General features: G+C 33.9%; 1 protein-coding gene across 2 annotated transcripts; it reads left to right on the top strand.

Annotated features, from left to right (window-relative positions):
• Window positions 1-6: 6 nt before the first annotated feature.
• On the top strand, window positions 7-16,548 carry LOC108770237 (43 kDa receptor-associated protein of the synapse homolog). Of its 2 annotated transcripts, none has more exons than XM_018521718.1 (10): window positions 7-2,729; window positions 7,115-7,334; window positions 10,923-11,074; window positions 11,455-11,601; window positions 11,941-12,100; window positions 12,580-12,780; window positions 13,141-13,239; window positions 14,592-14,783; window positions 15,817-16,016; window positions 16,186-16,548. In XM_018521718.1, exons 1-10 carry the CDS (start codon window positions 2,692-2,694, stop codon window positions 16,391-16,393), a joined length of 1,617 nt encoding a protein of 538 aa, XP_018377220.1. In that variant the 5' UTR covers window positions 7-2,691; the 3' UTR covers window positions 16,394-16,548. The 2 variants fall into 2 exon arrangements, with proteins under 2 accessions (XP_018377220.1, XP_018377219.1); XM_018521717.1 differs by having other exon boundaries at window positions 14,577-14,783.
• Window positions 16,549-16,931: the final 383 nt, after the last annotated feature.

Below are 16,931 nucleotides of genomic sequence, written 5' to 3'. Positions count from 1 at the left end.
ATGAGGAGACGCCTCGGGGCGCCCACCACGGCTACTGTCTCATCGTCAGCGTGCGGGAACGGCCGCGTTGCCATCGTTGTCGTTATTACGACGCGCCGCTGCTTGGCCTACGGAACGTACGCGAGCGCTCGGCGCGCGATGGGCGCCGAATACGAACGCTGACTGCCTCCTCGTTGCGACCACCTCGGACGGGGCTCCTCCGGTTCCGGTTCCGGTTCCGGTTCTTCCACATCGAAATCGGCGCTTTCTCGCTAAAGCGAGCTTCTTACACTCTCGGAAGAGACTCCGGCCGAATCTCGACGGATATCGCGCGTCCCTCGACGGGGAACGACGCGGGAAAGGAGAGAGAGAGACGCACGACAGAATTCTAAGGGCTAAAACAACACGCGCATCCCGCCGCTGCTGCTGTTGTTGTTGTTGTTCCTATACTGCGCTAATACTCCGTTGTAAACGATAATGTAGAAAGATATACGTAACAGGACAAAGAAATCTTCCCACGCACACACGTGGCGTGTAAACATCTCGAGATAACTACCGAAACGGAAGGGAAGAAACGACGAGCAACGGTTTATGGAATTAGGAGAACGCTCGATGGATCCGCCCGGAATCTCGCGAACGGGAATTCGCGTATCTCACTTGCGCGAGCTCTCGCGAAGTTAGAACGTTCCACGGTAGAAGGGAGGTTTCGGAGGGGGAGAAAAAGCGCGCCGGGGGTCACCGACGGTAACTGGGACACCGCGGGCCGACGCGATCCTAGTTTCGGGGACAAACGCGTCCCTTAACCTTCCCGGTGCTGAACACGCGTCAAAACTGAGGAAAGTTTTATAATAAAAAAAAAAAGTACGAGAAGAAAAGGAAATTTGAAAAGAAGAAAAAAACAGACGATCGTTTTCCGTGGCACGTCTTCATCGTCGATTAATCGTCATTACTTCACATCGATTCACGTAGGCATTAATAAATGTGAGTGATATATCGCAATATCGTACGAAATCTCTCCATCCCTGTCGTTACTCTTGAAAAGCAGCGAAAAAGATTTAATCGTATTTTAAGACATAAAAACGCACGTTCAGCACCGTCCGACACGCCGGAATAATTTGGGGCGACCGATTATACTGTATCTAGTACAGTGAAACATTAAATACGTTCGATAAGAAGAAAATAAAAAAAAAAACAAGTGCGTATACACGCATGTACATACGGGTACACACATACACGCACACAAACGCGGAACACCGCACGGATTCTATATTAGAAGATACATGTAATATACATACATGTTAAAAGTTTATTTAAATACATCGTAGATAAAATATATATATATAAATATTATACGTGTGTTAAACCTTTTCATAGAGATCTAAATAACGACGTTGACAAATTACATAGTATATCACGTTACGGGATTCTCGATAATCAAATATCGATAATTCGACCGCACGAAAAACCGTACACGCTGAAAAAAAAAAATAATAATAATATTCGCGGGAGAGAGAAACTCCCAGAGAATTAAAAAAGAGTCGCACACAACCGAGAAACGCGAGAAGCGCGAAGAAAAGTTACTCGCTCTCTCCTACGAAGAGCAGTTTACGCACTCCTGCGAGGGCGAACAGGGTGACACAGAGCGAGGGAAGAAGGAGATACTTAGATACTTGTACCGTGAGACTCGAGCGGTCGTATGTGTTACATGTGGTAACGAGTCGAATACCTGAAACAATCCTTATCGATCAGCTGATCGGAGAAACTGCCACGAAACAATTTGCCAATTACGTTAACGGTAAAAGATAGAGAGGAACTCTCAACGGGACTCCTCTATTTCTCGTCAATGCGCGCAAGTACTCGCGCGAGTCCACGGTGCTCAATTAGGCATATAAGTACAAAAGACACGCGGGCGTGCAAATTATTTTTCTCGACCGAGGTGTGCATCCCTATACGTTAGTAAGTAAGCGCATCGAGTCTGTCCAAAAAGAAAAAATAAAAAAGAAAAAAAATCCCCTGAGTGAGGAAATCAACTCAGACGATCCTCGATCTACCTCAACGACTATCGGCTCAGCTCCACTTCCTTCGAACGTATATCCCTCGATAAGGAAATCCTTAAGGAACAATCATATATTGCGAATCTCTAAGTCTAACTGAAAGTCCTAGAACTTAAAAAAAAAATCTTCCATCGACCTTCGACTGTTATTACTTCGCATTCCATCGCACAAATTATTGAAGTTGAATTTCTCTCGATCGAACTCGAGAGACTTTTCGGCGGATGTTTGATCGTTTTGGCGCCATCGAACATGAGGAACGCTAAATAAATTTGTAAGATGATCGATATAAGCAGATGCGCAGTCCTTGTATGTTTTGAGTCGCGCGAAATCACAATTGTTGTTCGTACAATCCTCGAGCTCGTTGGGCGATAGATAAGACTCGATAACAATCGTTACATACATCGAGTACCAGTCTTTCGAATCGATTGAATGCGGACGATTAAAGTCTCAAGCCGGCGCACGTTGTATCGTGCGTGATCACGCGTTGTGCAATTCGTAAAATCAAGAAAGTGATATGCTTTATCTCACGCGGGTGCGCGGACGTGATAATGCTGGCGGCGAGAGATGGGATTAGAGCGCCAAGAGGTAGAGAAAGAGAGAAGAAACAGCTGCACCGCGGGACGGAGAGAAAAAGTCGCATCAAGAAAGACGTACAGCCATGTCATGGGAGTCTATCTCGTCCAGGGATTACCTCGGGCAAGTATTGTTGCTAATTAGTAGTAAATTTCAAATTACGAGAACTAGATACAAATCGATATAGTACATTTTAAGTAGTTCATTAAAAGCTGCAGTGTAAATAAATTTAGATAAAAATTAATTATTGATTAAAAAATAATATTGCAGGAGAGAGAGAGAGAGAGAGAAAGAGCATAGCATAACAATTGTAAAATTAAAAACTTGTTTTTATGATTTTCGCTATAGAACTTTTCATTTGCTTGTTCAACATAAGTAAAAAATATGCATATATATATATGTTACATTTATTAACTGTTTTACTTGTGCATATTTATTATTATTTAATATTTCAATATTTGGATTTGTCGCAATCATATATTGTTAGTTATTAATAATTAATTATTAAGAACATATGCTATCTAAATATTTTATTGAGTTTCATTTTTACTGTAATAACATTTTTTAATTACTACACTAATATATCAAAGTAATCATCATTCTTTTAGCGAAAAAAAAGTAACAATAAACAATGTATTTAGAATACGCGTTCGTACATACACTCTTTAAAAATTAAAATATAAAAACGTTTAAAAACTAAAATACAACATATATACTATATATATATTTTTGCTTGAAAGATTAAATAAATAGTTATTGCATCTGTCTGAAAAAAATATACATTTCACGTTTCAGAATTATATGAATTTTTTATCCTCTTCTTCTAGCTTGTAATAGCCAATTTATGACTTGTAAAGTTAATTGTTAACTTAAACTCATTTCCTACTTAAATTCACATTCACTTACATTAATATTACAGTATCTAAATATGAGTGATGGTAACTAGCTATATTCTCTTCTACCTATATTCTTTTAAATAAATAATTTTCATCTGGTTTACGAAAAATTATCTGGAACGTTCAAAATAATCTTTTATGTATGATACTAGTAATATTAAAATGATACAATTAGTTACATTTACAATATAATTACATTTTTTTACATGCATTAGACAAGTGAATGTAACAATGAAAAGTAGCACATATTTGTTGTAACAAATGCGTTTCAGCAATCTTTTCGAACGTTTTTAATTCAATATATAACATTAATTATATCTGACAATAAAGTTACTTTAAAAGATTGTGGTAAAACAGAAATATGTATTAAGGTCCAACGAAATGGGCAGCTCGATTTTTGTTTGCTAATTAATATAATAAAAAAGTAATTATATAATTTTTTCTTTTGTACATTTCTAAAAATCATATTTGATATTTCGAGAAATTATTAAAAGAGCAAATGAGAAATTATGTAAAAAAAAATTATTGGTTAATTATATATTAAGAAATAACACAAAAGTAGTATCACAAGATTGTGATTTACTGTATTAAATACTTTTACGGGTTTTACTTAAATAATCTTTATGATAAGCAGAACGCATTGTAAGAAACTTTACAATGTAAAAATAGAATATTGTGAATCGGAAATTCCATGATTGTAATCAGATCAATTATGGGGACATTTTTGATATTATTTAGAAAAGTAATTTTAGCTTCAAATGACTTTAGCGTAAAATCACGAGAGATCAAGCAAGAACAGGATACTTAAGAGAAACGGAAGGCGTGCGATAGGGGACGACAAGAGCAGGTGCCTTGTATTTCGTTGATCGACCTCGACGCGTGGAAGAACTGGGGGATGGTTCGATTTTCCACTTAGAATCGCAACGCCGTACCGTATCTCGCAGCTCGTAAATGGGTCAGCAAAAGAGGTCGCAGGTGCCTCGCCCACCTAGCGAACGTGGTGGGAAAGCGATAGAGTGTCGTATACTCTTCGCTTTACACGATACGGGCTTGTATACACACATACACACCGAGCACAAACGAGCGGATATGCGCGCGCGACAGAGGCACGTGACTGTTTTGGGAAGAACTTTAGCAGGAGTGGAAAGTAATTTGACGGGGCGTGATTCTCACGGGGTTTCATCGAGCTTCAGGCACGAGATAGTTATATTTTCCGGTTGCCTTAATTAGTTCTAATGTCATATGATTACCGATTAATAGCAATATTTTCTGGCAAAAATATGTAAGTCATTTAGTGGTATTTATAGTTATATTTGGTACATATCCGTAATGTACCAAATATATTACATATATATTTTAATGTAAAAAGTTGTTTTTCTCGTTACGAAGGTAGTAGTCTTTTTTTTTAAGGATATTGGCAATTATAATTACCAATACTTTCTAGACACTTTCTTCTAAAAAGTTATGAAAGAAACGTGATCTAATTTTATAAATATATTTGATAAATAAATTATTAATATGAAATTATAAGTAAAAATATTTCGAAATTAAGAAATATTTACTTAAAAAAACTTTTATTTCAAAATAAAGATACATGAGATGTATCTTAGAGGATGTAAATGTTAATTAACACTCTCATTAATGTTACAAGCATACGTAAAGTATATGTAAAATCATGTCAAATAAAACATCCTAATAAATATACATAAAAGAAAAGTAAGAAGAAAGTATAGTTGATGATCGCAATTTAGGGCGAGTATATTCCAGGAAAGAATTTCGCTATACCTCAGCACAAAATCGAAAGAAAAAGGATACAAATAAATTTTAGTTTTCTGGGATTTAGAGCAAATGTGCAGTGGTCGCATTGCAGTAGGGTAGGTAAGAACTGTGATTTTACACAGGGTGTCCAAGACATATCTCGCTACCTTTCACCAAGAGACCATTCGATCAATATGGAGTCAGTTTTCTTTTTCTCATAAAGAAGTAAAATAACTCTCTGGAATTGTGATCAATTAAACATGATTGGCTTTTTGGAGAACTTTTTCAATAGTTGCGCACAGATGGTAATAATACTCCACTTTTTATTTTATGCAAATTATAACTTGCTTTGATTTAACATTTTAGATGTGTTAAGACAATTACGTTCGAAAGATAGAGCCCGCTTTAAGAACTAGGTTATATAGTGAAATACAATTTTCAGAGAAAAAATTTACATCGTGACTGAGAATTGATCTAGAAATTCATAAGTGAAGAGCGATGCGGTAGCTACATATAGGATACCCTGTGTACCTTGTAACTTCCCTAACGTGCAGTTTGCAAACTCAACCTCTGGGACGTCAGCCAAAAGCGGTTTATCACTGCGTGCTCCTTCCGTTCGTCCTAGAAATAAATTAAGAGTTTGCGCATGGAACCTATAGGAGGTCAGTTGCCTGCATCTATCATCTAACGTGGACGTTTGACACGCACTCACGATATTTTGATGAGAAGTTTTACATCCATAATGATAGTTCAATCATATTTCCTGCAATATTTTATGAATCGCTGATTGTAGCATATAATAGAAAATTAACAGTAACTCTGGCTGAGGTAATATTTTTCGCAATACGTTTTTTGCAGAGTTTTAAGATGCTTATTAGCACCGTTATTAAATCGATGATCAATGTAATTTGTGAAGTTATTTTCCAGTTTCAGTTTATTGCGTTTCCAGTCTGATAAACCGAATTGGCGCGCAGTTTATAGAATTGAAGAATGTATTTGTAAATTTTTTTTATATATATATTAATATAATATATTAAGCACCACAAGATCCGGCTTTAATCGAAAATAAGATTCTCTTTCCTATTTGACTTTTTTTATTCTTATCGGTCTAATTTCCACTTATAAAATTAACAATATAGTTCTAAAAATAATATTTATATATGTTTATGTTGTTTAATGTATTGTAAATAATCGTATTATTCTTTAAATAATATTTAAACATTGCATGAGTTGTAAACAATTTTGTATTGCAAAAATTACAATTAATAACAATACAATAATACACACACACATATACATATATATAATACATATATATATAATATATAAACACTATTTGTGTTTTTTATTTTCGATATAACTTTAATTATATCGCAAATATAGGTAATCTGAGTACAAAAAAAAAAATTTCTACGGAACTTAAACGATCGATGACGTGAAAATATTACACAGTTCTTGGTTACGTCTTCTTTAAATTCCTTTCATCGGATTTACTGAGAGTATAGAATTCCATGGCTTGTTCTCTTTCAAGTCGATCTTTGATATTTTTAAAGCGTCAATGATAGTGATCATTGTCCAAACAAATTTTCCGATAATATAAATTAATATCAATATCCGCTACTTTCTAATAATACCTTTTAATTTATGATACATTTATAAACCAAATAATACTTTTGAGAATTTTACAGCGAATATTGAGCTTGTAAAATTGGAAAACTGCGAAATAACAGTTATAACGAACATCAAGTGGTTAAAATATTAAGTGGCCGATAAGTGTATCATTTATCTAAAAAGTTAATTTGTGTCAACATCCATTCCATGATATATATCATTGAACGTTTCAAAAATTTACAGCGGATCGGCGAGTCATCAGCTCTCGGCGACCGCACTGCTGGGTAGCCCTGACGGATCGAGACATCCACTCGATGTCTGCGAATTCACTGAAGAGGATTATCGACATCAAAATGGCAACGGTAATAACGGTCATTACCAAAATGGCAGATCGGGCACTGGTATATGGGAATGTCTCATAAGCTGCAGAAAACGACTCGATCAACAATTAGCACGAAGGAGGGTAAGTATATATCTCATGATGTATTTACTTTTTTTAGTTCTCGTAGGACAAATGGAAATGAATGATTAAATTTAGTACATATGATATGATGTATAGACATTTTCAATATGCATATAAGAGTTTTACTAGAAAATTACATCTGATGATTAATTAGATAAATTATGAAAAGATACGTATCGAGCTTTTAATTAAATTGATATATATATATATTAAACTTTTAATTATGTTAACATTTTAAGCTTTTAATTTAATTAAATGCGTTAAATTAGTGATGTAATAATAACTAATCATTTGATGAATATAAAACAAGTTATAAAAATTATCGAATTTTTGTTATATATTTCATTACAATAACGAACTACGAATAATTAAGTAAAATATTACACAAATGCATCAGATGTAAATATCATGTCTGCGATAGATATAAACATCGCCATTATATATATATATATATAATATTTATTATATTTTAATGCGCGTTTAATTTCTATTCAAGTATCAATTTATTAATAAAGCTCTTACTTCGAAATGCGTGCCAAGTGTTTTATCTCGAAACGCAAGAGGCGATTATAATTTTAGACAAACACGCTTAGAAGCAGAATTGGCTGTACGCCACGATAACACTTACGGAATTATTAATGATCTTACAAATTAATTCAATTATAATTGATTCTTTAACTGTTATTCGCGACTATTAACCATTGAACTCGTTTAATATGTCAAAGCTATCGAGGGTATAATATATCAAACGAGTAACAGTATCTGAGGGTCCTCTCAAGCAAACGACGGGGCATGACGACTACATAACGAAGCGTATTTCGCGGACGAGCATGCTTTATCGGTCACTGTCAAGTTCACGATGTGCATGCCGTAGCTGCGGTCACGCTATCCTTTCGTAACCACTAAAACCAAAGTACCGGTCATACTGTGTTTACCGTTCTGGATGCGTTTCACTCAAAGAAACTTATGATTTCGCGTCTAGCGTCTGACAGCTTATTCATGATGCCTGCTTCATGTAGTAACAAGCGTAATTTGCGTTTACGGTTTCATCAAAGCTACACGATATCTCAATCAATATACTATAAAGTTTACGTTTTCATTGAAGCTATACTATATCGAAAGATGAGTAAAAAAGTATAAAATTCATATTGTTAAATCACGCGCGTTATTTATGGAAACCATCCATCAAAATTTATAGTTTTATCTTTTTTTAGTTTCTATACAAAACAGCTGTAAAAATTTAACGTCTCGTTATATTTCCGCATTCGCTACAATTTTAATAAATTGTCAAATTGTCACAGTTTTAAAGAATTATTAAATAAAAAAAATATATTTTTTAATGAAGAAAAAAGAAAACTATTTCAAGAGGATAACTGAAGATAAATTCTGCTTCTTTTCAATTAATAATGTTAATGATTACAAGCATTAAAATTCATAAGTAATCTCGTGTGCAATCTATTCGGTTTTTTTTAATACTACCATTAATAGTATTGTTGTTTATTGGTATTATTACTACTTTGTTCTTAAGATCACATTTCTCGATGCTATGTAAGAGATTACCGAGATTATGATAAATGAACAGGTTCGCATATCAATAAATCTTCGATTTGTTGTATATATGTCTATAATTTTTATAATGAACAAGAATTTGCCTCGGTCGTGTACACGCATGTGGATACATTTTTATGTGCCTTACGAGGCTATTTATATTTTATTGTAAAGTTTAATCTGCCGAGGACAAAGTTCATGGCCAAATCGATACGGCCTTCTACCTTTGCCCGTATTATCTACGCTAGGGCTATTGGTGCGTGATAAAAACCATAATACCTATCCCGACTTCTTCTTCCTGGATAAGGAAGTTATTTATCATTTGAAGTCTGTTTTACAAGACTTATAATTGAATAATATTGTTCAACGTAAATATGAATTTATCTATTAAGTGACAACTCAAGTAAATTCAGTATAAAATACTGAAGTATTCAATATATATAAAATACTGAGTTCTATATTTTACTGTCTGTCTCAATTAGGTACATGATATACCTAATTTCGCTTTTAATGTATGCGTTATAGATTCATTTTTATATAATTCTAGTTATACGAAATAATATTTAGTTTTATAGTAATAATTAAGCAATTAAATCAAATAATGATTTAAAATTTTTCCCTTAGAAAATTTAAAAAATATAAAGAAAGTTCGGAACATTTTTCATCCACTTCATTTAATTAACTATATAAATTGTTTTTTGCAAAAATATCCAATCGCAAAAATAAAGATTAATCAATTATTATAATAAAATGAAATTAAAATAAAAAGATTTCATTACTTGTAAAAAATATCTATTACTTTGCTTTTCTATAATATAAAGTTACTGATTTTTTTCTAGATACTTTTTATATCGGCGTAGTTTTTTGTGCCTTCTCTATAGAAATCCATCGCCTGGGATTGTCTGTTCAGTACCGTTGTTTTCAAATCTTTATTCTTCTCGAACCATTGAAAACCAAGCTTTACATCTTCAGATGAATAAAACCGTGGGATGTGTTGATACAAGGAATCATTCACTTTCACGACAATAAGTGTGAACGCTCTGTAGCTCACCCATAATGCAAAAAGTTTGCAGTTGAAATGAAAAATTTTTGAGTATCTCCTTTGCATACTTTGTACCAAGTGAATTTCACATTTTCCTTTATTTCAAAAAGTCGCTTGGTTTTCAACGGTTCGAAGAGAGTGAGAAGTTGAATTGAAAGCAGCAATGCTGAACTTCCAGGCGTCACATTTTTATGCAAAGAGCGTAACAAATTTGTACCTAAAAAATGGTGTGATAAAAAAAAAACGATATATAAAACGACTATGTAGAATAAGTATGTAGATGTTTATTTATCAGTAATAAATCTTTTTATCTCATAATTGATTTTTTTACCGACTAACGTTTAATTTTAAAATACGTTTTATACAATGCCCTTTTTGAAACATTCTCTAAAAAAAAAAAAATTAAATTTCTGACACTTTTTTTGAAAGAATTATATAATATACAAAATTATATCTATAAAAAACTACATATTGTGCTCCGTGAAATTATGTTGTAAATTATTAACAACAGATTTTACAATCATCGTTTTATAATTATCGTCTATTAATATTGCCTGTATAATTAATAGGGTAATTTCCTCTTTGGCTTGCCCATACGCTCTTGAACATTGCATCTCCGCTTAAGAGGGCCGTTATTAACTCAATGTCAATTTCATGAGCATCGATTCCAAGGTCTCGTTAGTCGTGCGGCCTCTAACTATAGTTGATATGAGGAAATGTGCTAGATATCCGATAAATAGTCCAGGTACAAGGACTCATGCAATCGGCGGAAATTCAAGGACTCATCGAAATATAAGACGTTAAATCACGCGATGTAAATTTAATAAATGAGTAATTTTAAAAAAGGTGATAAATGATTAATAAAATTTCAATTTTGTTTCCTACGGCGTTTGAGCTCGTTCTTTAACACCCTTTACGAAGATGATCGCTGCGCGATAAATAAATCAGCACGTGAAGTGAATAGGACACGTGCTGAAATTTCATTATTTTTGACACAGGTGGAACAAGGCTTAAAATTGTACAGGGCTCATAAACAACAAGCCGCGGTTAGAAAATGGAGGGGTGCCTTGAAGAGTATCAGACATCGCGAGGATAAATTCGCTCTTCTCGGTTACTTGTATCAAGCGTACATGGATTGGGGCAAATACAGGTAGATCATAGCATAAGTTGTTAATGTCTTTTCCAGTTTTTTGTCGTTTTTATTTGCACCGTTTGCACATATGTAAAGTGAAACGTGTTTCTGCATTATTAAAAGTAATCTAGAAATAAACAAGAGTAAGAAAATCAAACCAGAGACCTATTTTATAAAATATATAAAAAGTATAGATATACATATAAGTATAATATTACAGTTTATTATTAAAAATTAATACACACATTGTACGTATAAGACTACCCGATATCTCGTTTAAAAGTAGCGGTAGTTATCCAATTTTATAACTATTTTTATCTCCTTTTCCCCTTTACAAAGTTGTTGCCCCTTCCAATTAAAGCCGCGATTCTTCCATCGTGTAATTTTTCTCCTTTCAGAGATAGCATCGAATTCGGTAACAAGCAATTATGCATTTCGGAGGAATTGGATTCGCCGAACATGCGGGCAGAAGCGTATTTAAACTTGGCCAGAGCTCACGAGAGATTAGGCGCCCTGGATAGAGCGTTAGATTACGCTCGGCACAGGTTTGAATCTCTTTCATTCATCATACAGCCTACATAAACGATGTAATGTCAACTTTCAAGAAACCTAATATACGCGCGTAACGTACGATGTATCTATATTTGTCTGCTATTATAACACAGTCAGTAGTTATTGATAAAACGTCGATATAAAAGAAATGCATCTAATGGGCAACCTCTGATTACGAACTCAGTGGTGACAGTTCTAAGTTTGAGAAGAGCTAATCGAATCCTTTGTAATCAATAGCCGAATGTGACGTCAATTGTTTAAGCGATGATTTGACTACCCATACGTGTGTATGTGTGTATTGTGCTAACATCTATAATTTTGCATTCTCGCAGCTTGTATAACGAGTGCGATCAGTGCGCGACTGCTGGATTAGTTCACTTAACCGTAGGCAGAGTCCACTTAGAGCTAGCAGGATTCTGTAAAGCCTTGGAAGCATTTCAAAGAGCCCACAAAATCGCCCACTCCATTCAAGATCCCTCCTTAGAACTGCAGGTAATTAGGTCCCTTTGTTTGCTAGTTTTTCTTCTTTCGCACGAGTACACAAGCGCGCATTATTGTCGTGTTGTTTGTTAATTAACGGCGCAAGAACGATTAGAAAAGCAGCAGTTGTGTCTTGCGAGATGAACTGAGCTCGTTTTTCATATCGCCTGATCTTTATTTCATTTCTCGAATAGTCAATTAGCTGCATCCTTAATTCACTTGTTCGTGTACTTGACGCTATCTGGATACTCGAGCATATGTAAAATTCTATTTTGTAACGTAATAAGTTCATAATGAAACATTCTTTGAATTGTGTTTTTCTGTTTTTATAATACTGATATCTAACGCTGGTGCAATAAAAAATTTCTCTTCTTTCTTTTATAAAATATGTTTGAAGTAAGGCTCATATAATTTTTTTTATCGGTAATCTCTTAATCTATCCGTCCAGGATAGTGAATTCGCACATCGATTACGTGCAATTTCTTTTTCAGGTGTACGTCGGTCTGTCGGAACTGTTCTGCAGATTACAGGACGCGGATAAGAGCGCAAGATATGCGGCGAGAGCTTACGATCTCTCCAGAAGTTTACAGCTGGGAGATCTGAATTCGCGTCATCATAGGGCGGCGTTATTACAAATGGCCGCAGCACTCAGGAAAAAGGGAGAGCTTGGCGACGCTCATGACTACTGCTCGGTAAAGTTCTAATTTAAAATTTCTCAAGAGAAGAAAAAAAAGAAAAAAAAACTTACATCTCATTTAAATCAAAGAAATTAGCGCAAAACTGTGTTTTCTTAAACAACCTAAATTAAAATATTTCTTAGAAAATATTACAAACTTTTTCACAAATTAATTTTTATTATCTCGTAATTTTTTCTTCTCAATCGCACGATAATGCGTGCTTTGTCGAAAATATTATCTTTGAAGAAAAAATTCCATGTGAGTCGCGTCGTGTAATTCATAGGGGATGTTTAAGAGAAGATTGTATTGGTTAATCAATATCATGCACAATAATACGATTTAACCGATCAATTGTCGTTTATGCATTATGCACAGGAGGCAACACGGTTATCGCTAGTTTCTGGTGACCAGGCCAGTTACGCTCGAAGCATCCGTATTATGGGAGACATTTACAGAAAGAAATCGGATATAAATGTGAGTAATTCATATTAAGTTATCAGTATGTCTTTCTCTTTAGCTTTCACATTAAATTTTCTAACAATGATATTGCAAGTGATACTATTCTTTTTTGATCACATTAATACAGATATACAATTAAATATATGATTCTCATGTATAAAATTTATTCTAAAAGCACAATAACAGTTTGAGGCTGAAGCCTTTTCTTTTTCAAATATTCATATCTAAAGATTGAAATGCGTAATCACACAATAAAAAATATCAATATATTTATTTACATATTGCATCAAAAACGTTTCAACAGATAGATTTTTTATCGGCATTCACGTCAAGTACTACGATGCTATCAGAATCATTCACAGCCTCATTGTTTGTTCCAACATTGTTACAGTACTGTCATCGGCGATAAAAAAATGCCATAACTGGAGCGTTCCTTTGCATGTCACGCATGTTACAAAAACGACTTTAACACTGTATCACGCTTGCAGCGCATACCGCTTTCGTTTTGTTTTGTTGGCTACAAAATTCTTTGAATGTTGTTAAAAAATGAGTGACATTTTGAAAACATTCACTTTCAAACAACGCAAAATATTGAAGACGTGATATTTGTGTATGTAATAAAATATTTAATTAAGATTTGAAAATATTTCTATAAAAAATATACATAAAAAGATATCTTTAACGTTCATGTTATATAGGATGAGTATATATAGGGTGAAAATACGTGATATAATAGGGAAGGGAATTCAAAATAAGCGAAATAATAAAATAAATTTTTTTAAAGATTCGTTTTTGAGAAAAAGGATTTCGAAATTATTCTTGTATTTGAAGAATGAAAAAGGAGAATATTAGAAATAATCCGTTACGATTTAATTTGCTCTTAAATATGTAAGAAATAAAATTATTCATCTCACACAAATTCACTTGACAATCTTAAGGGTTAACTGATTGATATTATATGGAATAAAAATAATAAATAAAATTATTAATCAAATTTTATTAATCAATTCTTTATCAAATGTCATATAGTTTACTAAATTATTACGTTATTAAATTTTAAGAACATCATATGTTGAACTTCTATCTACCCCAATAAATAAATTCATTTAATATTTATGTATATCTACAGTAAAGTGAACGTTATCATCATAAACGTTAACAGCGATGTTTTAGCTTCATTTGCTGCTTGCGCGAATGCCGTATATGATTGCGCTTTTGAGCGATAGAAGCTGCCTGTTGAATTTAATGTCTGTCTTTTAGTTGGCGATCGCGATGCATATACAATTAGCCTTTAGTTCACGCATCGCGTACGCCGGTCCGCTTATCAGAACGATAACATCGGTGAGATAAAGATGGACGTTTTGCAGAAAGCATTCCGGCAGTACGAGAGCGCGATGGGCTCGGCGGCTGCGACCGGTGATCGACTGTGCCAGATGGAAGCTATGGATGGCGCAGCGAGATGCCTGGAAGCTCTTAGGCTTCAACACAAGATATGCAATTGCAGACCTCTCGAATTCAATACTAGGCTCCTGGAAGTGGCGGGATCGGTTGGCGCCAAGGTAAACTTGTCAATACAGATCGCGGATTGTGATGCACGTTCGTTCTATATATTTCATGTGAAATAGAGAGAAAGAGAGATACAGAGGGGGAGAAAAAAAACCAGAGAAGAGCGATGTACTGTGAAATCAATTTCCCTCTCCAGATGTGAAAACTTGAGAATTTTCATCTTTTCTCTTTTGTCCTCGAAGATCAACGAAATTCGAAATAAATACAGCAAAGTTTCTTTGTTCGTTGATTTGCGACGAATCGAATGTGCTGAAAGGAAAGTTAATTCCATTGATTTTTATGAATTAATAAAACTTCATCATATTCCTTATCTCACAATTTTGTTATAATCGAAGACGATTCTAATTTGAAGATCTTCACTGTTGAGTTTATACATTACTTAAAAAATGGGATTTTTAAGTTGATGAAATTTGAGCAACAGCATCAGTAATTGAAAAAGCTACGACCGAGGATAGACACGAATGCTTTGCATGCATTTATTTATCTGTACATCTAATAATAAAGACTACCATGAATTCCAATAAAATACCAAAAGAGCTATCGGCATTACAGCGCCGCTGGTACGTCGCACAAGTATTCCATATATATATTATCATACTCACACTACGGGCATCGAATCTTCGCGCTATTTGTGTCTACGAATCAATGGAGCCGGTTTTCCATTTTGACGTTGTACACGCAACCAATAACGTAAAATAATACAGCTCGGTGCTGCCCAAGACTCAATAAAGATTATTGTTAATCTGTTAAAACGATAAGGTATTTTGCTATTCATAATTTATTATCATATCCTTTCTACATACAATAAAAATAAATCAAGGGTTAACCGAAGAATCAAGTTCTTACTTTAAAAAAGTGTTAAATTCTTTTTCAAAAGAAAAAAAGAAAAGAAACAAAGATATCCCTAATAATATTCTAATGCTACTAAAAATGTCAGTATATTACTTGACAAACTTATATGATTTTCAGTGCGAGAAAAATATGTGTTCAAAATATATAAGATTATGAGAATCTGATTATTTACAGCTTCTGGTGCGAACAGTCAGGTCCAGATTGTCGAAAATTTATGGATCTTTGGGAGACGAGGAACAAAAGGGACATTATGAGAGATTGGCGACTGCGATGGAGGAAGATTTGGAGTTACGATGCGGAAGCTGCAACGAACCTTTCGGTCTGGAAGCTGATTCTCTGGAAGCATTACCTTGCTCTCACATATTACACGCTCGGTAAGACACGCGGAAAAACTGGACTATTTTTCTGTTAAAAAACAGAACTAAAACAAGAACTAAAATCAAGTTAATATAATGTTGTGTAAAATTCTAATTGCCAATTCGATTTTCTTTCGAAAAACAATTTTTACTATTTTTATTTTCTCGTGCAACATACATTTGGCAGATGCGCATATGACATCTTGAAGAGACGTGACAAGAAGAAGAAACGTTTATGTCCTGATTGCCACAAGTCTGTCAGTTCACGGCTGTACCTGCATTGTGAAGATCCTCATGGCATGAATACTCTAAATCATAGTTCCTTGAGCCTGGCGTCATTGAGGGCCAGCAGCCTAGCAACACTTGAGGACTGTCATGCGACGAGTAGTGTTTAAAAAAAAAACACGCGACATATTTCGTTTATTTTAACGCGTTGGTATCCGCATGCGATTAGATAACTTTAAGGAATCATAATGTGGAAGATGAGAAAGCCAAAGGAAAGTAGTACGATACAAAAAGATTTAATGGCAATAAAAAGTGCACGCCTCGATCCAGATTGTTGAATATAATTACTTCCCCTCTTCCCCAACAAATCTGTCGTATGATTTTATTATCTATATAAAATAATTAAAGTAACTACATGTTTGTCGGTCTGTTTCATATTTATATAACAAAAAAATCACTTTTTCTGATGACTATAAAAATGTAAAATGGGAAAAATTTGCTTATATTTTATACTTAATTAAAAATATATACATATGAGCAATTTTTTCTTATTTCTCTTTAAACTTAATTTTTTGTAAAAAAAACTATAAATTAAGCGAAAATTATTCTTTTAATTATTTTTTTGTTTTCTCATTATTTTTTTACCAAATAGTAATTTATAGGAACTTATAATGAATGTAACATAAAAACAAATAAAATTTATAAATA

This window comes from Trachymyrmex cornetzi, unplaced genomic scaffold (genome assembly GCF_001594075.2).
Source record: "Trachymyrmex cornetzi isolate Tcor2-1 unplaced genomic scaffold, Tcor1.1 scaffold99, whole genome shotgun sequence".
In the NCBI taxonomy this organism is placed as follows: domain Eukaryota; kingdom Metazoa; phylum Arthropoda; class Insecta; order Hymenoptera; family Formicidae; genus Trachymyrmex; species Trachymyrmex cornetzi.
Note: the sequence above shows the minus strand (reverse complement) of the source record. Positions and strands in the feature narration are given on the sequence as shown.